Here is a 24,041-nt window from a genome sequence, read left to right as displayed (position 1 = left end):
AGCTCCTCCCCAAGTTTTCAGATTATTAACTTCTGCCATGAACATTCTACCAACTTTTCAAAATTCTTATCATGCTGGCTTTTATTCTTTCCTACTGTCTAATGGTATTTGCAGAAACAAGAGCCACCAGCAGCTTGTTCCTATATTCCCTAATATTTGCCTCAATATTTATGGAATAGCAACACTCTCTCTGACACTGACAGAAAGCATAAACTGAGAATAAGCCATTAAAAAAAGCAATCCTTCACTTCCCATCTTAATGGCATAAAGAGAACTTTTTTCCATTTCATAGTGACATTCAGCCAAGGTTAATCCATTTCATTTGTCCTGATCTTCCAAAACCATTTTTTTTTCTTACTGCCTTTGGTATATTTTGCAAAGATCCATTGAAATGAATGGAATCCCAAAGCCAAAGAATATAGGAGGCAGCCTCAGATTTGTGTATCAAGCAACCTAAGTAAAGACTGGCAGTAAAAAGCAAAGTGTAATGGTATATGGATGACAGGAAGGCAAAAGGAGAATACAATTCATCTCCAAATGAACTAGACAGAATTGAACTGATATATTACTTAGGGCTGAGGCTACATTAAAGAAAGAAGGAGAGGCAAAATGCACATCTATATAATTTCTGAACAGAGAGTGGTGAATTACTATTACTACTTTCTCTATTGCAGCCAAGAGCAAGTTTATGTTGCTTTGCAAAACAGCAGGAAATATGTGGGCACTAGATGAAATTGCAACCTCAAGCTTTAAAACGAAACTAAATGATACACAAACTGTCTCACAATTTACAAAAGCTATTCTGCTCCCACATGCTGTACAATACATTCAACAAAGGTCTCAGTTTGAGATTAATGAATACTGACGCTTTATCCTAATAAAAATTAAATTCATCTGTTTGTCTTCTCCTACTAGAAGTACCATTCTGAAATAAATACATATAACACTGTAGTTAATTCTGTGCAGCATACCTTGTACAAGTAGTGCAACTGTCTATTCTTCCTTTATCCCTTCTTCATATTCAAAATTGCTACATTAGCAAATGACTTTAGCAAAAGCATTCTCAAAGACTAATGTACATTTTTCTTTCATAGATTACCAAACACCTCTAAGTCTAAAAGTTTCTTTAGAAGAACATTAGATGTATATATTAAAGAATAATTTAGAAAACTGACTGATAGAAAAAATATGCAGTCATTTCTTTTACAATTTAATTTAGTGGTCTTTCAAAAGACAGTTTAAAAATTGCTTTAAAAAAAGGATGGGGGATATTTGTATCCTTTGTATTCTTCAAAAAAGGGGTATTACAATCCCCTTAGAAGGCAGCTTCAAAAAAGTACTGCAAACAAGTCTGTAATAAAAAGGGGGGGGAAGATATATTTGACATGTTCTTAAGACAATCACAAGATGAGAGCCCTTGAAGTGCTGCCAGAAGCTGAATAGGTGCTCAGGTACCTTCTTGCTTGCTCAGTCATAATAAGTTGATCTTCTGTCTTCCCATAAACAACAGCTTCCCATTCACAATTTGCCTGTTGTACATAGTCCAATTAATAATTATATTCAGAATCAAATCAATTAAATATCTTAAAGCCAAGGGTTAAAATAACCAAACATTAAAATAAAAAAGCAAGAACAATTCAACATTTCTTGATTTCACTTAATGATTAAGACTGCCATCCTTAATCCCATGCTATGAACTAGAATACAGGAAAATAGTATTGGTTTCCTGACTAGCCTAAATAAACATGTATAAAATCATGTAAAGCACTTTGAATACCAGGTTACTGAAGGTGTAACACTCATGCTTAGAACCAGTTAACCCCGCCCAATGAAGCTACATGGGCATGTATGTTCAGGCATTGCAAGAGACCATTGAGAAGGTCTGTGTTATATCTTCCACAATTTATTCCACCTTCATTATCTAATTTACTCAGAAATTAGAAGACAGTGGGGATGGAAAGGGAGTATTGTGTGCATACAAAACTATGGAATGCATTAAATGAATTATGCAACCAAATGAACACTCAGCAACAGTGTTCTAAGGATGTGGTAAGGAGATTTTACTGCAACAGCAATGTTTAACTTACAGCATATTTCTCTTAATTTTGAATCCTGAATCTGAAGGAGCAAGCATTTTGCAAACATAGGATAGTCCAATACCAGAAGCCTTGATTCTTTATATATTAATAAATCATAGAAATATTATAATTTATAAAGTTACCTTTCAAAGACAAAGTAAATAGAGTTAAATATTAAGATTTTTTAAATACAGACCTGAAGAGGTTTTTCTGCTTTAAATTTTTTTGAAGTGTATGTATTCAGCTTTTTTTTCCATGCTACATTCAGTTTTGTTAAATTGGAATCTTGTTTCTCTGGAGTTGAGTTGTCTCTATTGTCATGTATTTCCAATAATGGTATCATTAGAAGTGATGTAGTATAGATATTCTCTGACTATATTGCAAAAAAAAAAGTTTAATAAAACAACCTGTCTCTTGCTTGGAGAATTATAAATTTATATAGTTAAAGCAGCTTAAGAATACCATCCTGCAGGTTTACATATTGAAATTCTGAGGCAAAGCTTTACAAGTATTTATCATTCTTTAAAAACTAGCACAAAACATTAAAAATAGGTTTTCATTAATCAAGAGGCTTTCATTTAACTCCAAGAATTCAAACTTAAACATCTAAAATTCTCAGTGAAACTATTCTGGCATCATTAACATGAAACAAAAACTGAAATCTTCTGTACTAGAGACAAATTCCTTGTCTGTCTAATCACACCTGGCCAAACAAAGCTACAACATTACACTTGTAGAAATCATAAAAGTTAGCCCACTGCTTATTCTTACAATTACTGATCATTATAGTTCTTAGTATCAGTTCTTTTAGATACTAAAATCATGTTTTCTTGCAGTGATAGTTAACAAGAAAAATGCTGGTTAAAGTTCTTGATGCTATAGTACAGGCATGTCAAACTGCCGGCCCACAGGCCGGATGCATCACGCCAAAACAGCGCCATTGCCGGCAATGGGAAAAAGTCTTGATACGTCGCACGACATCACGTACGTCATAGAGTTTGACATGCCTGCTATAGTATATTCTAATCTGTTTCTATTAGTATGAAATATTTGAATTTCTGATATTATGGTACTGACCTGCATATCTGAAACATCATCTGCAAAAAAAGGGTCACCAAGTTCTTCTTTTTCCCAAGGATCCAAGACCAATGATTTCCTGACTTTCTTTACAGAAGTGTTCTATGATCAATATTTTACAGAAAAAGAAGCAATTAAAATTATTTCCATTGTCTCTGAAATTCTAGGGCTGCATGCAGTATAATTTACCTCTAGTTTGCATCCTTTATGGACAGACTCTTCCTCTTCCTTGAAGAATATATCTGTTCCAGTTTCCTCTTTTAAAACCTCTCGAATATCTTCTTCCAAAAAGGCAAGAGGCTGTGACTGAAATTAAATGATTAAAATAACAGAAAATAGCAAGCTCATCATTTTTAGTTACTGAAATCCATTAATATTAAGCTCACATTTTATATTTTACTTTTAACTTTTAATATTCTGATTAAATTCTCAAGAGCAGGCAGCTAGATTTGATAGTCTGTCAGGGGTATCAAACTGCCGGCCCGCAGGCCAAATGCATCATAGCAAAACTGCGCCTACCCTATTGCTGGCAATGGCAAAAAAGCCACAATACGTGACGTTGTGAGTTTGATACCCCTGGTCTAAGTGGCCTCTTCCAACTCTCTGTTTCTAAGTATTACGTTCCATTCTTCATTAAGTAGGCAGAATTCTGAGACACAACTAATATGTAAACTCTGAAATAAATTTTAAATGGTCTAGTTTCAGTCTATTCATGTATCATTTCAAGACAAAGATTTAGATAAATGGAAAACCGCTACATTGTAGTGGTTAAAGTATTGTACTGGAACCAAAAAAAACAAAGCTTTCATTTCCCCTTGTCCTTGGAATACACTGGAAGACTTTGGGTCAATTATTATCTTTTAATCCAAACTACTTAAATAGTTAAGAGACATAAAATGAGGGAACACCTTAATACAGGTAGTTCTCACTTAACTACAATTGGGACTGGCAACTCATTTGCTAAGCAACACTATTGTTAGATGACGCATTACATGATTGCAAAGACTTATGATCCCATTTCTGCTGCAACTGTTAAGGGAATCACCCAGTTATTAAGCAAGACACTATGTGACTGCGACTTGCGATTTTACTGCCAGCTTCTTCATTGAATCTGTTTATTTTAGATTAGCTCTGGAGTGCGCAAATAGCAATCACATGCCTGTGTGATACTGCAGTGGTTGTAAATGTTTACGGGTTGCGAATCTCAATCATGTGACCACGGAGACTCTGTGATGGTGATAAGTGTGAGAACTAGTCCTAAAGTTACCTTTGCAGTGCCACTGGTCACTAAACAAGGCAGCTTTTTAAATGAGCTACCTATAGTAATAGTAATAGCCAGCATTCAATATTTCTCTTAGAGGCCAGAGTTTTAGAGTATACTATTTTAAAATACAGTTGTTGATTTAACAAATTACCAATTCTATTTTTATTGCTTTTAGAAATATTTATCTTTTATGATTTTGTTACCTTTAATATTGTAAGCTGCCCAGAGTCACTTCAAAGCGAGATGGGCAGCAAACTAATTTAATTAATTAATATATGTAAAATACATAAAAGACACAGAATGTATTCAAGGTATACATTGTTCAAACTGTCCTTGCTTGGATTGACGTCTGTCACAGCTTGAAATTCAGATTTTGTCTTATATTCAAAATCCACTGAATCAAGGTCGATAAAATTGAGGGCATTCAATATACAAGGAGATTGGGTTTTTAATTTACAGAATTTATAGAAATATAGTAATGTAACAATATAAATACTAACAATATATTATAACACATTTTTGAACTTTTCTAAATATAAATTATGTAGCATTGCTCAACCATCAACTTTTTAATCATAAAATTAGGTTGGTCACATTGCATAAGTGATATGAATCAAAATGGTACATACCACAATTTTCAAAGGACCATATTTCTTTTCTTGAGCAGCTAAAGCATTCTTAAATGGAGTTGGAGTCCTTGGTGTTGTGCCTAGTAGTGATCTTCTAATAGTAGGTGTCCTAAAACTATATAAGACCCCAAATATGTATAAGCAATTTTATATGATAATCAAATAAATTGTTCTGAATGAAAAAGCTTCATGCAGAATGCAGAATCTGTTTTAACCTTTTACATTTTGGCAGTAATTTTTAGTCCACTTAAATTTGCTTTCCTTTTTATTTCCCTTTATTTCTAAAAGCATATTTAATTCCTAATCCATATTAAATTATGTACTTACCCAGCATTTTCCTTTTGATCTTTGGGTGTTGCATCTTTATTATGTAGGGGAGTTGTAATAAGAACTTTTTGGCTACAAATTGGAGTTGATGTAAATGGAGTATTTTCAAGATTAAACTGCTCATTTCCAGAACATGTATTGAAGAACTGTATATAAAGCAAGAATATAAATTATACAATTAATAAGTATTTAACTCCAACTGTTTAATGTCTGCAGTACACTTATTAACAGCTCTATAGCAAAATAATTATTCCTCATCTTATATGACAATTAAATATGTTGTTCTATAGCTAAATAGGCACAAAAAGATCTTTGTAAAAAATACACATTAATATGGTCTACTTATCATAACATTAGATACTTTATTTTTTTAAATATGTTTTATTAATTTTTAACATATGCCTTAATATTTGGTAAACATCGTGTTGTCTGGGTTGGTGTTTAAAAAACAATCAATAACAATTGATTTCTATAATTCTATAGTCCATATAACAGCTTTACTTGATTTACTCTTCTTCTAATAATATTGTATTTTGCCAATCTTAAATACAGTTCTTATTTAAATAAATGACAATTAAATATAAACATTTTTCTCATGTTTCTGCAAATAATAACCACATCAATATAAAACTTCTTTTCATTGATCATCTTGCTTGCCTCATCATAAATCCTGTTTACATTTTCATTTAAATTTGTTTTCCCCACAATATTCAAAACATTCTTACTGGTGAAGATTTTCTCAAAATTAGTTACACTTAAGTATTTAAGTCTTTTTTCTCATCTTCCCTGTTCAATATGCTTCGATGAATCAAAGAATCTTCCCATAATCTTATATGTATTTGCAGATACAAAAGGCAAAAAGGTAAGATGTTTTTATAGGAAGGTTTCACCCCTTCATATTCATTGAAAATCTTTTTCTTTCTTTCTTGATTTTATTATTTTTTGTCTCTCAAGTTCTCATAATTTTTTTGGCAAAATCCATGTTGCCAAATCTTTTTTCTTGTCCTCAAACTTATTTTGTAATCTTAAGGTGTAGTTTGTCTTTTCCATGTCCAGAGTTTCCTGTAAATTTTTTTTCCATCTGGGCTAAGTCATATTTCCTTGTATTGTTAAATTCCATCTTGAAATCTCTCTCCTCTGTCTCATATTCAATTGTCTGTTTTTTCTGCTCACTCTCTATTTTTATTTTCTGAGAATGTTTATGTTGTAAAGTTAAATTGGAGATGTGTTCATTTATATTTTCAAGGTTATGTTTAATTTCCTCGTGGTTTGAGATTATTGTTATTTGTATTAGTTGTAACATAGCATAGATCTCCTTCTGGAAAGTATTTATTTTTTTCTTGGTATATTCTTTCTGCAGATCTCTGATTTTCCATGATAGCCAAAAATCAGGGGTTTCCTTTCTCTGCAGACAGCTTTAGTGTCACAGTTGAGTTAGTATTTGTAATCCAGAAAGATCAATTCTTTTTTTTTTTTAGAGTTTATAATTCTCACTTTGTAGAAAGCCCAAGATGTTTTCTTTTTTCTTTTTGTCACAACTGTTCTCTGTTATTAAGATACTGAAGGTCACCAGAATCAAATTTATCTTTTCCTGGGCCTTGCCAGTCCCTGTAATCGAGCAGCTCTTGTTGTATATTTTTATCCACATCTAGATGTCAGCACCAGTTCTTTCAGTTCTTTTCAGTAATAGACAATTATTTACTTCTATTTTCATGATATAAAAGGAAAATCTTAACAGATTCCACCGATTTCAAACTTATCAAAATTAAGTCTTATATTCTTTTCATTTCAATATATTTCTGTTCCCCCTGAAAGGTTTAATTCACCACTTCCGTCTGCAGGAAGGTGGGGCAAAGGTCCCCCTCCTTCTCACTTTTGGAGGCTCTTTGCTTCTTGGGGTTCCCCCCCCCCAGGAAATCAATTTCCAAGTAGAACAGAGAAAATCGCAGTTCTTGCCCAGTTCCAAACACGTTGTTTACAGTCAGCTTGAAGTAGTACTTTTGGACTGTATGCTTGTAGCTTGGGCTAGACTCGGTAGTTAAGCTAGCCTCTTTCCTACCGGTTTCTGGATGGCTTTTCCCAAACGATCGGATTGACCGCCGTCTCTCCGCAATCGGCAGAACTTTCCCCCTTCTATGTTGCCTCTACGGGACAACTTCGGGCCCATTTAGGGTCCCCTGGCAGGTAGAAGTCAGCCATAGGGTGTGGAGCCCCACGATCCCTCGGCTGCTGCACTACAGCGCAAAACCAGAAGTCCCATAACATTACATACTTTAAAGCAGGGGGTCCCCAAACTACGGGGCCTTGAGTCGTTTGGACCAGGCCACGGAAGTATTGGGTGAGCGCACATGTGCATCCCCACTTCCACGAGTAGCGGGCAAGTGCACACTCTCCACTTGTGTGAGCAGCAGGCATGTTTGCCCACCGCCTGCACAGAAACACATCTCATCCCCAGCTGGTCTGTAAAACTGGAAATGCTGGGGGACTCTGCTTTAAAGAGTTGCTTATATAGCTGCATACAGCATTTTCTTATAAAAACATTAATAATAATTTATATAAAAGGAAATAATTATCCCCAAATATTATTCACAATCTTAGGACAAAACAATTTGTTTGTAGCAAAACTGTCAATTGTCTTTATAATCGATATGGTTTTTTTTCATTCTGTGTAGTTCTTTGTCTTTACATTTCCATACTCTTGTTTAAAGCCATGTGTAAGATAGGTGAAAGAATCTATAATACACATTATACACACCATCAACAATGTAGATAGCATTTCAGGATATTCATTATGCTTTAAAGTGCATTGTAATCAGAACTAAAAAGTTTTATTTTTTTAAAACTGCATTTTTATCTAATTGCTTCCAATGAACTAATAGTTAAATTATTTTCTAAGCAAGCAGGTTTCTTCATTTAAACTCTATGTATGGTGCCCTCAGTTATTTGGATATCATTCTGTAGTTCTTTTATTTCATTTTAGATTTTATGTTATGTTTTTGCATTTGATGTTTTCCCTGATTTTATAAACTATTCCGAGACCTTCAGCTAATTGTAAAAAAAACAAAAAACATCATACATACTTATCCATCATGCTATTCCCCTTCAGGCTAAGCAACATTATGCACAGGACATTATGCACAGGACAAAATAGTAAGTCAAAGAAATTAAAGACATAAGATAATAAAAATAAATAGAGCTAAATCTAGTTTACATAACCTCCATTTGCTATACCTTCTATCCTTGCAAAATATCCTGGCTTATTACACTTTATATCTTCTGTTCTTTAAACTTTTCACACTGTGCTTGTTGAGGATATCATTATTCCATCCAACCATAATTCTTTAGTCTATTTCTTCCTCTCAACCCATTCATTTTTTTACTTCATACTTTTGTTTTGCATTTTGATAAATAGTAAATAAACCTACAAAATATCACTAGTTGAATCCTATATTTATTTACCTGAGAAGGAGAAAAAGGTAGTGTTTTCACTGGTGTTTGTTTTAGCATAGTATTGTTGCTACACAATCCGTCATTCTGTTCATAGGCTGGTGATTGTCCAATCCTGATTTTCTTCTTTTTGCGTAAAATTGTAGGAGGAGTACTGAATTTGGCTGCATTTGGAGATCTTGATTCTTCTTCATCACATATTTTTTTGCCATCAAGTACAACACTTACATTAAACTGGCACTCCATGGCCCCATCATTATGCTGAATACGCATTAATTTTACTGGAGCTTGATTGACAGGTGAGGGAACCGCATCAGAAAGATCAAAGCTGGTGACATCACTCCATGCTACAGGATCCTCCAATATCCATCAACAGAAGAGAAAAAATATATACTCACAACATCTCTTTAAAATAAGAGTTATTTATCCCCAATTGGACTGGGGATATCAGTGACTCAGCTATATATTTTTCATTTAATAAATAAATACAGATCTTAACTTTAGTTCTAACACATACATTTAATCCAATTTAATAATCTTACAGATAGTACTGGCTTAACAACTATTTGTTCAGTGATCATTCAAAATTATGATGCCTCTGAATGAAGGGAACTATGACCCATGCTCAGAGGTCTGGGTGTTGTAATGCCCCTATAATCACATAATTGGGATCTGGAAATTTTGCAATTCATTCATACTTATGACTGATTGCCAAGCACTCTGTGATCATGTGATCACCATTTGCAATCTTCCCTGCTGGCTTCCTCAGAAGGTCAATGGGGAAGCTAGAAGGAAAGATAACAAACTGCTGTTGCCTGCCAAGAGGACACCCTCTGGTTTCTGGATTTTGGCTGAAAAGGTCCATTCCGAAATCCAAGCAGAATTTTGGCATGGAGCATTTGCAGTACGGGGCATTCACAGCCAGTCTCTTGTGTCTAGAGGGCTCCCTCTCCCCCAGGCAACCCATGTCCCTTACCCAAGACTCCATTTACTTCAGGCCCACAAGATTGCTTAACAACTGGGTGTGCCAAGATTGTAGTCACTGACCAAAGCAGTCATGACATCTTGCTTAATTACTGCTTCATTCGATGACCGAGATCCCAGTACTAGTTGTGGTTATTAAATGAGGACTACCTATACTTTCTGAGATAACCCCAAAAATTCAGGTTCAGTATTTGTGTATTATTTCTTCCACAAAAGTTAATAAACAGTTAATATTGCAGACTTATTGAACAAAATTATTACTACAAATAATCTTAGTAATCTTTGGGACAATAATCCTAGTAAACTATTAAAAATTTCTAAAATTTCTGATTTTATTTATTACATGAATGTTATTATTAAAACTTACAGACTCAATGAGTTCTAGTGTCTCTGCAAATTCAGGTATGGTCTGTAGAGATGACAGCACTGCATTTGCTTCCACAGCCAAGTATTTGCTAGGTGAAGTTTGCTGATTTATTGAAGCTTGTGTATCATCTATATCATAAAAGTCATTTGTTTGCTCCCCAAGGCTATTTAAAGTATTTGCCATGTTATCTTCCATGATGAAGTTTCCAGACCAGTTAGAAAAATTTCTGGCTTGCTAAGAACAGAAAAAAATGTTGCTGTTTTATTGAAAATTAAAATGAAAGATAATTCAAACTCACTATAGAAGATTATGGAAGTGTGGTATAAAAATGGGTCAGCAAATCAATATAATATGGTTTTAATTAGTCTGTAATACACTTTCCTGGAAGTAAGTCCCATTTAATAAAATGACTTATTTCCAAAAAATACCAGAAAGGATTATGCTGCTGATATAATCATGTGGCATTTTAAAAATCACACTATTTTGTCAAAATATGAGTACTTCAGCCTACTTATTAAGCCACCTAAATCAAACATACATTTTTTAATCATTTCATACTGACCACTCCCAAAAGAATGGCAGTTGTGTCTAATTTTAAACTGTCAACAATCTTTATTGTGGTCCAAGAAACCGTACTTTTACATTTCAGTGGCAAATTGTCAAAACCTAGGTGTTTCATTTCACTATTTTTAGGGTATATACCCATCCCTTTAAACCAAAAATAAATAAGAATTAATTATCAAAAGGACCAAACATAAGTCTCCTAGACAGGGAAAAACCCACTTGCATGACATCATGCAGTACTTCACTCCACCTGCTCTATCCTTAACCTTCCTTTTTTAATGGATGCTAGCCATCAAAATATTACTTGCCCCTGCCTAGAGAAGCTGGCTTAATAATTTTGCAAAATGATAGAGAGAGCATGCAATATATAATCCTCTAGCCACAAGTTATGCAGAGTGATCCTCATCCTTCTCTCTCTCTACACTTGTTTAGCCATCCCTGAGCCATCAAAGAAATAAAAAGCACAGAAAGTAGTATGTAATCCTTTGTTCTAAAAGTCACAAAAATAAAAGCAATATGCCATTCAAACCCTTTCTCAGGTGCCCATACCCCATCTTTTGAGAAATGAAACAGGATTTCTTCAACTATACTTCAGATACCATTACAATGTATTGGTGTACAATGTTCATTACTTAATTTTAAAGATGTAGAAAGACTTAATTGCCAATCAGCAAAAATGTTACATTTATGCAAGCAGCTCTTACTGAGGACACTCTCTTTCTCCTGATTTCATTTTCAGCTGACATAAGTAGCAATTCAAGTTCTTTTATTTTTTTCTCTTTGTCAGGATCATCATCAAATGGCTGCTAGAATGGACATTGAGGGAAAAAAGAACACAAAGACAGAATAACATTTAGGACACATCACTAGGAGATAATTTATAAGGGACGTTAGAATGAAATGATAACAGAATTTTTAGTATAATTAAAATTAACAGGCAGTAAATAGTCTTAATAGTATTGACATGGCTGATAACATGTGGTTAAAATAAACTCAGCTGTCTTAATTTCCAAAAATATGTTTCAGAATAATTTCAGACCAAAGTTGAAATGCTGACAGACTTATAGTAAAGTCCTTGGTGCTCTCTGAGCTTCGTTGTTTGCTGCAGATATTTTATACCTGACTAGATAATATCATCAGTGATAGAAGGGAATGGGGTTTTCTTCCTGTTTATATATAGTAGCTTGCCTTGCCACTGTTGGTGGAAGCTTTTTATCACAATGATGTAACTGCCCTGAGCACCATCACACTGGTCCAGATCCATAAAATACAGAACCTGAACTGGACACACTATTTGAAACTGGACCTGATTATTATCAAACAGTGTGGAACTATTATTCTTTTAATTTACTGTCACTTTTTATCATTCTCATTTAGCTTTGTACAGACATATTTATATATTAGGCTATGGGATCAACTTGCAGAACAACCACCAAAAAAGTAAACAGGATTTGGCAATATTTTAAAATATACATCAATTGTCTAGAGTGGTGTTGATATAGATGTACCAGACGACCATAAGCAATTATTTTATTTCATAATTGCTCAGTGACAATCATTATGTACGTGTTTCACTTTGAGAGCGAGCAACTAAATTTCATTTTTGATATGTGCCGTTGTGCCTACAGTAAAAAAATGACAATAAAGGTTATCTTATCTCTTATCTCTTATTAGTCCTCAAATTCTTAAATACATTATTCTTTAGCAAGATATTACTGAAAACCAATTTCCATCCTATCAAACCGATATATTAAAAAACAAAATAAGCTGAAATCAAGCAAGAAATGGAAATTTCAAACAATAGACCAACATATTTGATACTGTAATTAAAAAAACTCCCAGATTTATGCACATGGATTTTATCTGCTATCCAAGATCTAGAAATAATTCAGCTGCATTAACATGAATTTTTTTTATCAAAGTAATTCCATTTCCTTGATGGAAAAAGTGTACAAATTATTGGCCACCATAATATGTCAATTCTTTCAAAATAACTGATGTTGATTGTATTCCTGGTGATAAGGTCCCTATTAAGAATATTTTTTCACATAGCAATTAAACAGAAATATTTTTGTGCTGTCATGAAAGATTAAACGGGGAATATAATTGTCCTGCAATTACCTGAATAAAGTTTGAAGGACTTGCAATGTCTAAACAGCTGCTTTCTGTTGAAACATACTGGTAACCTGGTATCTAAGAAATCAACATTTGTTATTCTTAGAATATATGTGCTTACAAACATTTCCCCATCCCCCATCTTTCTCCTGATATTAACATCCTATATGTTTTCAATAGCAGAAAAACCAAATACTTGTATTGTTGTTTTTTTGCAGAAAGATTCTATAAAGAAGGGACAGGAAAGTAAAGAAAGCAGCCAATGCTAATTTATTCACCCTTTAATACCATCCTAAATATTCTGTTATCCCTGAAAGCCTGTATTTTTAAGGGAGATGCAGACCACCTCCCTAATTAGAACAAATTAAATAAGATTAAATAAAATAAAATTAAATAACACAAATATAGTCAATTATTTCTACACAATTATTTCTACAGAATAACGTAAACATTTAATTTTAGAAAAAAATTAATTTGAACACATTAAACACTTTCAAAATTACCACTTTAAGACAAAATAAGAATATTAAGTTGAACAAAATCGGAAACCAAATATTTTCAGGGCCCCAGGAAAAAAGTATTTTAAGTTAAAAAAAATATCAAAAACAAAGGCTGAAGGCTAAAACAATGCTGAAGATATTAAAAATTCTGGATTCTTTCAAGTATCTCATCTAAATTATTTTAAATTATTTGCAGCATGAAGCTCTGATAAACATTCCCCTATAGTAAAAAATGTGGCTATAAACAAATTGGGAACCTACATGTGTCTGAACCGGTATGTAAAATTGATTTTGGGGATGCAGATGATCTGTAGGTACACAAGTTTTGTGAGGAAGTTTTGATAAACAAGGGCGCTCTGTCTTGATTCCATCTTGTAAATATCCTTCTTGTTCAACTTTCCTTCGCATAGTAGAGTTCCAATGATTTTTTATTGAGTTGTCAGTCCTAAACAAATAATAGGACATAATCCAAAGTCAAGTTCCCCAAAGTCACACTAATTTCAGTGGAAAAGAATGAATTCTTTTTGAATGAGACAATAAGTATTTAATGTTGTATCATGTCCATAACATAAACATTATATTTATTACACATTGCACAGAGATGAAAATTATGCAGCAAGAAATAAATTACAAATGTTATTCCAAAATTTCTAAAATGAAATTTCATTTTAAATGTTTCTTTTAAAAGTATTAAAATGTTATAATACTTTTATATTATTCCTTTTGAAAAATGTGGGAGGAAAAATCACAGTAGTAATCTTCTAACAGAGATTTGTACAAATATGTCCCAGAGGCCAGGAGTGTCTTCTGAATTCTGCCCAAACTCTAACCCTGTTCACACTTTTTAAGTTGCCTTATACCCTTTTAATGGTTGAAGATTTTTTTCTTTTTTAATGGTTGAAGATTTGTTTCAGTTATCAAAGGCTCTGATTTTAGGGCAAAGAAAGTAAATATATTTTACTTCTCATGCAGGAAAGGGACACTGAAAATGTCTACTGAGCCTTTCAACATTCTTCTCTCAGCATTTCTTAAGTCCTCTGTGACCATGCTGCAGGATGGGACAAGATTGCATAGGATCATTGAAATGTAGGCTGATGAAAACTAGGAAGAAAGGAGTTCCCTGGGAGGGAACAGGACAGTAGGAAAGGCAGTGAGAGTTCTTCATTTTAGGATGAATTAAGATTTGGAGCACTGTTGCTGTCTTAGCAGTAATATTATAAAGCCCTGCCAGCACTCTCCTAGCATGGGACTTCCTGAAGAAAATGGGCAAAAACTCTCTATTCCCAAATTGAAGAATTGATCCAGTTAATTGTGCTGGTTTTCTACCAGAATGAACCTTACTGTTCTAACTGGGTTAATGGAAAATGTATTAGTATATTGTAAAAAAAAGGTCACATAATAGCATCATTTTAAACAAACAGACAATTAAAAAAAACTTACCTTCCTGGAAGCAGTTTTGCAATTTCAGCCCATCGGTTTCCTAAACGTTTATGAGCTTCATAGATGATTCTGTCCTCCTCTTCCGTCCATGAAGATTTCTTTACTTCTGGATTAAGATGATTATGCCATCTCTCTCGACATTGTTTCCCTATCCTACCTTTTAAGTGCTTTGCAATCAAAGACCAGCGTTTGGGACCATATTTCTGAACAAGCTCAATCACCTGGAATACAAATTGAATGGCACATTTTCTCCAGCATTGTTTTAAGAAAAAAAATAGCACCCATGTGGAAGAAGCAAAGAATCTCATTCTATTTATTTAATTATTTAGCCACAAAATCATCCTGACTTCCAGCGGCTTACATTTAGGACACTGATGCTAAGGGGAAGTGGGAAATCATGAAAATACAATGGATGAAATCCCACATAATGCTAAGCCAGGATTTTTTTACAGCACACTTTGTTTAAAAAGCCATACTGGCTTATGCCAGAATAGGATGATTGATCTAAGCACATACACACCTCACGTTATGACGTAGCATTATGTATAAACCAGATCTAATATCACATTTAGAAGCTAGCTGGTGAAATGCAGTATAATAAAATAGAATATCTAAAGGATAGGATATAGAACATAGTTTGAAATCATTTGGAATTAAACCCAAAATGTTCCAAAGCCTTACTATTTATTGTACTTTACTGTTTTGTTTTTAACTTGTAACTTTGCAACCCACTTAAGGAACATTTTAAATGTTGGTTTAGTCTCTTATTAATATTTTATTTCAAATTATATAATATTTATTATTATAAATTTATGAATAATGAAGAGGCTTAAAATAAGAAAAAACAAATTATAGACAATAAAATTAATTTGGGAAATCTTTATTTATACATAATTAATTTTATTTAAAAGGTTTTGCTAGGTATTAATAGGTTTCATATATTTTATTGATTTGGTATATATATTCACATTTCTTTCCAAAAGGAACAAATTAACAATTCCGTAAGGGAAGATGTTAATCAATATTTAAATTTTTGAACAATTACAGGCAATAACTGTATAACAGAGCATAGGAATAAAAGAATATTTATAGCTCAGGGTTGAAATGAGGGATCCTTGATGCTTTGTGAGCTTGGTTGTTTTCTTGCAGACATTTCATTACTAATGATGTTACCTAGTTTGACTAATTAAATGTCTGCAAGAAAACAACCAAATTCACAGAGCACCAAGGATCCCTCAGAGCATAGGAATGTTAAGATGAATCGGGTAAATCATATTAAATGGGAATGTATTCGAATTAAAGGCCAAGCACAGCTATTAAGCTAAAAAAAGAGATGGATACGGATGCAAACATTTATAATGTTCTTAGTTATATCCTACTTTGTATTGAACTACATATGGCAAAAGAGGACAATAGATACCTGAATAACAATACTGTCCTTCCTGAAACAAAATTAGTACTTAGGAGCAATATAAATATAAATCCGATACCCTCTGATCTTCTTCCTTAGTCCAGGGTCCTTTAATAAGTTCTGGATTTAGGACCTTCTGCCATCGATGCTGACACTGAAAATCAGAACGATTCTGCAAAAAATGAAAAATAATTATTCTTTGTGTAGCTTGTCATCCTGATTAAAGATGTTTTAGTATTCTAATATTCATATAGCATTTTTGTTCTAAAACTAGGAATTCCTATTCTGAAAGATGTATATGGAGCTGTCTTTTTTTCTAGCTTATTGTTTATTCAGATAATGATGCTGAAACTTCTGAACAGTTGAATACTAAATAAGAAAAGCCTCAGTAAATAATTTTCCACTTACTTGTAAATGACTAGAAATAAATGTCCAGTCACTTGTACCATGTTGTTCGACCAGTTTTTTAAGTTTTTCATCCTGTAATAAATGATAAAAATGTCCATAAATAATTTTACAACACTAAACCCAAAACTGTATGGAGGATAAGCTACATTACAGTTGAGCTCACCTCATCACGGGTCCATTTTACTCTGTTACATATCTTTTTTGCCCCTTTTTGTTGTGGTACTTCATAGTCATGATCTGCATAATGAAGGTCATCATCATCTTCCTCACTGAAAAGTGCAAGCTATTATTAAGTTAACATTGACAGTAAATTTATGCCTGTCTCACATGCTTTAAAGAAGACTTATAGTTAACATTTTAAACGAAAAGTTACTGAAACTATTAGACATTTGTTCATGCACCATTACTGACTGAACAGCTAAAATCTAAGTAAAACTTTAAGAAGCAATCAAATCAAATCCTTCAAATATTAATTAAACATCTATTTAAATAAATTTGCACAGGAACAAAGTAGGTATAATGTGAATGGCATACAGGAATACCATGTTTACATGTCTCTACGTTTTTTAAGCAGAAAGCAACCTGGGAAGAATGTCCTAATTGGAATATTTCTTAGTTGTCTTTTACTTTTACTTTATTTTCTCTTTGAGGGCATGCCCAAGTTACATCCTCTCCTGTTTCACATTCTTGATCTATGTCAAGAGCAAACTTCAGTGCTTTCAGGAAAAAGAATAGAGAATTTAAGCATACCCTGAAAGATTACTTTAGTTCCAACAATAACATAATGATTTTCCAGTGTGTCTGACACCAATTTAAAGTAAATATCCCTGTACATAATATATCATATCTATTCCACGGACACATTCTCATACTGACATAATCAAATATTGACAACATGTCATACATCTTATTTTGAAATACCAAATATACATGAGTGTTTGGATGGAACTAATCAAGGAGAGAACCAACCTAGAACTAAGGAGAAATTTCCGGACAGTTAGAACAATTAATCAGTGGAGTGAGTTGCCTCCAGAAGTTGTGAATGCTCCAACACTGGAGATTTTTAAGAACAAATAGGACTATCATTTGTCTGAAATGGTATAGTTTCCTGCTTGAACAGGGGGATTGGACTAGAAGACTTCCAAGGTCCCTTCCAACTATTATTCTGCTTCCATTATTATAAATTGCAAACAGAGAGCAATACTGATGCACTAGAAACTCTGACATTTTTTAGCATTTGTTTTTTCACTTCACTTGACTAGAAGTTTCTGTATTGTGTTGCTATTATTTGTGAAAAGGAAGACTGGAGGTGCTTGTTAATGTACTTTAAGCAAAATGTCATAATTAAGTTTTTGACCAATGAAGGTTAAAAATGTGTCCCTCCAATTAAAATTCACATTTCAACACAAATTGTTTATGGTGATGGCTGTATTGATATAAGTAAGATGCACTGCTGGGTCATCAAATTCTAAATATAGTGCCCCAAGAATAATACCAGTTTGTTCAATTAAGAATGAAGTGCATAACCTGTCAGAGTAACCAACAAATTTCACACGAGAAAGTTTCATGAATTGATAAAGGATAACTGACAGATTACTCAAGGGGAAATTTCTGTTAAGCCTGGTATTTTACAAGAACATTTGGGTCATATTATTGATACTCTTCAATATTGGAAGGGTTCTGAAATAAGGGTTCCTCACATGCTGATTGCAGAAAACTTCAAAAGTTGAAATTTCCCAATTATTATCATCACACTACAAGAATGAAGTTAAGAATTTCTTCACAGCATCATGATAGTAAAGAAAACATAGGCCCATCCTTGTAACCAAAAAAGAAGCATTAGTTTATGGGTATTATCACAAATCTTAACTGTGGAAAAAAGTTCAAAATTTGTGCTTTGGCAGAAAAAATGGTTATAGTTTGGGGCATTGCAGATGGTATTATTCCACTGGAATTCCTTGAACTGGGTATCAATATCAAATTAGAGTGTTACACTGCAATACTCAAAATTTTGAAATAACTATTAAGTATAGTTCAGAAGCTTAAGGAAATCTTGCTGCAATTTACCCAAAAGGCAATTTTGAAGTTGGATCTCATAATCTTAATCCACCTGCCATATAGTCCAGTGTTGGTGCCATGTAACTTCAAACTTTTTCCAAAATTGAAAGAACATTTTTCAATTTGTGTTCTTAACTCAAAAGAAGTAGAAAGGTCTGTCAGGAGATAAAGCATGAAGTTATTTCATGATGTTTAAGCTGCTTGACTATAATTGGCAAATGTATGTAGCAAATGGGGGTGATTATGTGACAAATACGGGTACCAAAAGTGCTCATTTCAAGAATTATTTTCTTATTTCATTTATTAAAATATCCCTATTTAAATTAACATTTTGGAAGTCAAGGCACTACTTTTCATTCATTGATCTTTGTGCAAATGCCTAGGCTAGTTTATACATGGCATTTTTCCTAGATCAAAATAATATATATAAAGAAAAATATTTTTCTATAAGTTAATTCTATGCAAATATTGCACATTAGGAAACAATAATTAAACAGAGCATTCATTTTCAAAACTACCTATTAAAGAAAACAAGAATAATTTTCATCTTCATGTTTCCTTGAGAACCGTCTGCCATCTACTGGCTTCACAGAGTACTATACTAATATTTACAAAATTGGGTGTTTCGTTTACAATTTTCTGAGAGTCTCCCTTACAAATGGTTTAAGCAGGATATTAAATATTATCACATAAAATAGAGAACAGCCAAATCCATTTTTCCATAGTCTTGTCTCTTAATTCCTTTACAACATTTATTTGTATCCAGGGGAAAAAATCACATTAAAAAAGTGATTAATATTTGCACTTTAAAATTTTCCAGGAAAATATATTGGTAAGATCACGGTCTACAGGATTACAGTATTATTTTTTCAATTGATTCTCTCCCTTTGAGTCAGAGACAGCAGTCATGATTCCCCAAATATGGATGATCTACAACTCCCAACTCTTTCAATCGTCTTAGGCCAATTCTTGAATTGAATCCATTTCAACTCTTGATCTGTCAGTTCTCTAACTGCTTCTGGCTGGCACAGTTGTGGTTTGGACATTATCATCTGCCATAACTAAATAAAGTTAGTTATATAAACTATAATTAAAGTGTATCAATTTTCCATGTTATAATTTTCAAAAGCCATTCACATTAGTTCTATACCTATTTATCTGGAAATAAGTTCTGCCAATTTCATATGATTTACAAAATTGTATTCACAATTCAAAGTTGACAAAAGAAAAGATTAATCCAGATAAAGGAGACAAATAATGTAGGTAGGAATGTCCTTGAAGGTAAACTGAAAAATCAACCCAAGATATTGATTGGAACTTGACAAAATAATAATAAGATACCAATATTATATACTTTGGTTTGCACTTTAGGCTCAGTTCAAAATCTTGCAATTAACCAATAAATCCAGTAGTAAAGAAGTATGTATATATTATCTATTCATTATAAGAGGTTTCAAATCAAGTACCCTTGCTTGCTGAAATGTACACTGTTGCTTAGTAGCCAGCCATTTCAATAATTCAGTAAAATGCCTTCTCTTACTTTGTTGTCTTTTTATTACTAATAAATAAAGGTTCTGTATCTTGGATCTTTTACTCCTCTGTATATTTTTACTGCTATGTTTTATCATTTTTACCACAGTTTTAGATAGTTACGTATTTATAATTTTCCTGTTTTTTTTCCCATTGCACTTGTTATTTTTCTTAGTTTTGACTGAAGACCAATATTGTATTGTTCCCTTTTAAAATCCTTAAATATTATTTTGTTTATATACTCCCATATTTAAATACATAGGAGAAAATGTAGCAATAACTGAACAGATGAAGCAGGACCATCTTTTCACACTGTGTAAACGCAGCGTAACAAAACCTTAAACCACGGCGTAAGTGAGAACAAGTACATGGGGCTTGTTCGGCTAGGGCACGTGGAAGCGGCAGCAGAAACCTTCTGGGATCCTGTGGCGTGGCCTATTCCGCGGCGGAAAATGAGGGAAACGCAGAGCCGGGCAATGGAAGATGCCAAGTCGGCGAGCGGGAAGGTGTAGGGGGCTCACTCACCTGCGCGGCCTCTTCGCCATCCTTTGCGTGTACCATAAAGCAAGCAGAGGGGAACGGGGATGGCACCGCCGACCAGGAGCACTCGCTCAATCGAAGCCGTCGGGCTCTGCCCGACAGGGGAGCCCGGGGAGGGGGGCACTGCTTTTTAGCCCCGGCCCCGCATCGTTCCCCGCACCGGGGGCATGGCCGACACCCAGCCAAAAACGGCAGGCGAAAGGATCGGGGACCAAGCGAGCGGAGCCCTTGTCCGGCTGCCACTGCTCGGTCCTCCGCCTCGAACGCTTTCCAGACGCGCCGCCGAGCTCCCTGGGATTTTGTTGTTGTTTTTTCTTTTCCTTTTCGACCCTGCCGCCGAATCTCGCGCCCAGCCTCTGTCCGGAGCCACCGTTTGAATCTGCGCACGCGGACTGACACCCCATTGGCTGCTGCAGAAAGCACGCGACCAAACGGGGGAGCTTGGGCGAGGGAGGAAGGGGAACGGCCAGTAAGAGGAGAAAGGTGGCGGGATACTGGAGAGCTTGGCAAAGGAGGAGGAGCTACTGGTGGGCTCAAGCTCAAGGGCTGCTGGGAATGTGAGTCCTTGCCTCACCGAGGGCTAGAGAAAACGAGAGTTTCCACGTGTTTCCCGCGGGCAGCGTGTTGCGTTAGCGAACGTGCGATTTTCTCTCCCTTTTCTCACACTGTTGTAAAAGAAAAAGCAGAGGCACATTTTTGGCTTATTTTCGGCTCGGCTTCTTATGCTGGCTGTTTAAACAGAACCGCTCAATTTTAAAGTATGTTTTCTCAATAAACGCTAATTTTTATCCGGGAGGATACAAAAGTCTTATTAATCTGAAACATCGGTTTAAAATCCAAAAATGGAAAGAAAAAATAAGCCTCCTTCGAGCCGGAATCGAACCAGCGACCTAAGGATTCCCGTGCGAAATTCCGCCTCTACAGTCCTCCGCTCTACCAGCTGAGCTATCGAAGGGACTTGGAATGCTTTGGTTAATACCTGACATACAGATGTGTGTTGGCAGTAATGACGTTGAGGATAAAGTTTTAAAATAAGGTAACCGATACAGCTGTATCTTTAATTCCTATTCTGTGGTATCTGAAAAGATATTTCCTGATGATAATTATGTATCCTCCCTGTAAAGTTTTCAACTTTTCAATTCCAACGTTAACACTGATCAGCCACTGAACTCCACGAGATTTGTTTTCCAGCGAGCGTAGAAACGTATGATCCTAAATCTAGGCATGTACGCCGAAATAAATTTCCCTGGTTTCAGTTCATCCTTTCAGCTCTTAAGACTGGGAGCCAAATAAAGCAGCCTCAGATAAAGCAGCCGATTTGGCTGTTTGTTTCAAAATTGTGCAAAATTGTGCAAAATTCCCAGATCCATAACGTATATTTTTAAGAAGACCCGTTTTCTTGTCTTTCTCAAAGCAGATATACAAAACAAAAGCTGTCTTTTCGAATAAAAAAACTGTCTAGTTTCCATTATTATTTAGGAACAAATAAAGATAAGTGAAATACACTACCTAAAATTCGCCCATTGAAAATTATTGCTTTTCCTAAAACATATGTCTAGAAACCCAGTTATCATGTAGGTGATTGAGCAGTTGCAATATTTCTAATACAGAGCATAGTTTAAAAAATATTCTGAGTTTTTAAAAATTATCTGCCTATACATGTCGGTAAATCTATAATTTTATGTACATTGCAAAAAACATTGGTTAAAAATTATTACATCAATTCTGAGGCAACAGGGTGAGATGGACAAGAAATTTCTAACTAGGTTAGTGTTAACCACTTGCTAGTATAATACTTTTCTTTTTTAAGGAACTACGTCAATGATGCTGAAGTCAACATATATACAGTGTTGAGTACAGTAAACCTACATGTTTTCTTTTCTCTTTACTCTTAGGATCTTTCTTACATACTCACTAGGTCAGCGGTTCTCAACCTATGGGTCGCGACCCCATTTGGGGTCGATTGACCATTTCACGGGGGTCGCCAAGCAAGGCTGTCCGCCATTTTTCCCCCTTTTCCGGCGGGTGCCTTACCTCCCTTGGGCTGGGCCAGCTGGTGGTCGGCCTGCTCCGTCTCTGCTGCTTGCCAGCTACGCCTCGGTCGGCGCAGGGGGCGGAACCACGCATGCACGGCGCTCCCAGGCAGGGAAAGTCCTCGACTTACGACCGGTTTAGTCCTCAACTTACGACCGGTTGGGGGTCGCAGCATTAAAAAGGTTGAGAACCACTGCACTAGGTGATGGCCTTGGTGTCTACTCAGAAATCGTTAGAAAGAATTCTATTGTGAAGTGGCTATACATAGAAAGAATAGAGCTGGAAGAGACCTTGGAAGTCTTCTAGTCCAGCTCACAGCTCAAGCAGGAGAACCTATACCATTTCAGACAAGTGACTGTCCAGTCTCTTCTTAAAAACCTCCAGTGATGGAGCGCCCACGATTTCTGGAGGCAAGCTGTTCCACTGGTTAATTGTCCTCACTGTTAGGAAGTTTCTCCTTAATTCCAGATTGCTTCTCTCTTTGATCAGTTTCCAACAATTGTTTCTTGTCCTGCCATCTGGTGCTTTGGAGAATAGTTTGACGCCCTCTTCTTTGTGGCAGCCCCTCAAATACTGGAATACATAATTGACATAAATATTAACATTAAATATTATTTATATGGAATAAGAATTTATATTTGCCTTTGCTTCTAAAATAGCAAAGTTATCAATTCCTTCATTTGCTTCTTGATAAGCAGACATACCTTTTAATTTGCTAGCCTAAAGACACTAATGACCTTCCATGTCTGAAATTAGATTTGAAAGCTAATTAAGCATTTTAATATTGCAGTACATCACTGACAAATACATTATTCTTCACAAAAAGCATCTGCTATAGACATGTGAAATAAATTAATCATTGAGTACATCTTCCTCCAAATAATATGTATCTGTTAAACAGTATCACTTATAAGTAGATAGTCTTTGACAAACCCCCACAATTGGGATCAGAATTTCTGTTGTTAAGCGAGGCAGTTGTTAAACAAGTTAATTTACCTTTTTTTGCCAGAGTTAAGTGAATCACTGTAGTTAAGTTAATCATACATCATTAAATGAATCCAGCTTTCCCCATTAATTTTGCTTGTTGGAAACCAGAAGCAAAGAGATCACAAATTAAAAGACCACATAACCCCTGGACACGGCAACCATCAAAAAAACATGCCAATTGCCCAAATTTTGGTTTGGCATCGGTTTGGCAGAATCAATATCTAATTTTTTGTTGAGTTCGGCAAAGCGGTTATGGGCTTTGGTGTCCCAGCCCCTTAATT

General features: G+C 34.7%; 1 protein-coding gene and 1 non-coding gene across 3 annotated transcripts; both read right to left on the bottom strand.

Annotated features, from left to right (window-relative positions):
* Nucleotides 1-1,400: 1,400 nt before the first annotated feature.
* Nucleotides 1,401-20,744, bottom strand: MYBL1 (MYB proto-oncogene like 1). Of its 2 annotated transcripts, XM_015824405.1 has the most exons (16): nucleotides 20,725-20,744; nucleotides 16,775-16,880; nucleotides 16,612-16,683; nucleotides 16,283-16,375; nucleotides 14,793-15,013; nucleotides 13,614-13,797; nucleotides 12,859-12,930; nucleotides 11,442-11,543; nucleotides 10,174-10,407; nucleotides 8,835-9,179; nucleotides 5,376-5,521; nucleotides 5,049-5,163; nucleotides 3,345-3,461; nucleotides 3,156-3,257; nucleotides 2,275-2,451; nucleotides 1,401-1,529 (listed from the first exon to the last, which is right to left on the bottom strand). In XM_015824405.1, the coding sequence occupies exons 1-16, from the start codon at nucleotides 20,742-20,744 to the stop codon at nucleotides 1,401-1,403; spliced, it is 2,235 nt and encodes a 744-aa protein (XP_015679891.1). The 2 variants fall into 2 exon arrangements, with proteins under 2 accessions (XP_015679891.1, XP_015679892.1); XM_015824406.1 differs by lacking the exon at nucleotides 2,275-2,451.
* An 857-nt stretch (nucleotides 20,745-21,601) lies between these two features.
* Nucleotides 21,602-21,694, bottom strand: TRNAY-GUA. Its single transcript has 2 exons — nucleotides 21,658-21,694; nucleotides 21,602-21,637 (listed from the first exon to the last, which is right to left on the bottom strand). It is a non-coding gene; the product is annotated as a tRNA-Tyr (tRNA).
* Nucleotides 21,695-24,041: the final 2,347 nt, after the last annotated feature.

The sequence above is a fragment of the Protobothrops mucrosquamatus genome, unplaced genomic scaffold (assembly GCF_001527695.2).
Source record: "Protobothrops mucrosquamatus isolate PMUCROS unplaced genomic scaffold, P.Mucros_1.0 scaffold2223, whole genome shotgun sequence".
NCBI classification, from domain to species: domain Eukaryota; kingdom Metazoa; phylum Chordata; class Lepidosauria; order Squamata; family Viperidae; genus Protobothrops; species Protobothrops mucrosquamatus.
This window is presented reverse-complemented; position numbering and strand designations above follow the sequence as displayed.

Coding starts and splice junctions, on each gene's coding strand:
- MYBL1 (XM_015824405.1), bottom strand. CDS start 20,744: ATGGCGAAGAGGCCGCGCAG. Junction 16,684..16,774: donor TAAAATGGACCCGTGATGAG/GTGAGCTCAACT, acceptor CATTTATTACAG/GATGAAAAACTTAAAAAACT. Junction 9,180..10,173: donor CACTAGAACTCATTGAGTCT/GTAAGTTTTAAT, acceptor TGGATATTGGAG/GATCCTGTAGCATGGAGTGA.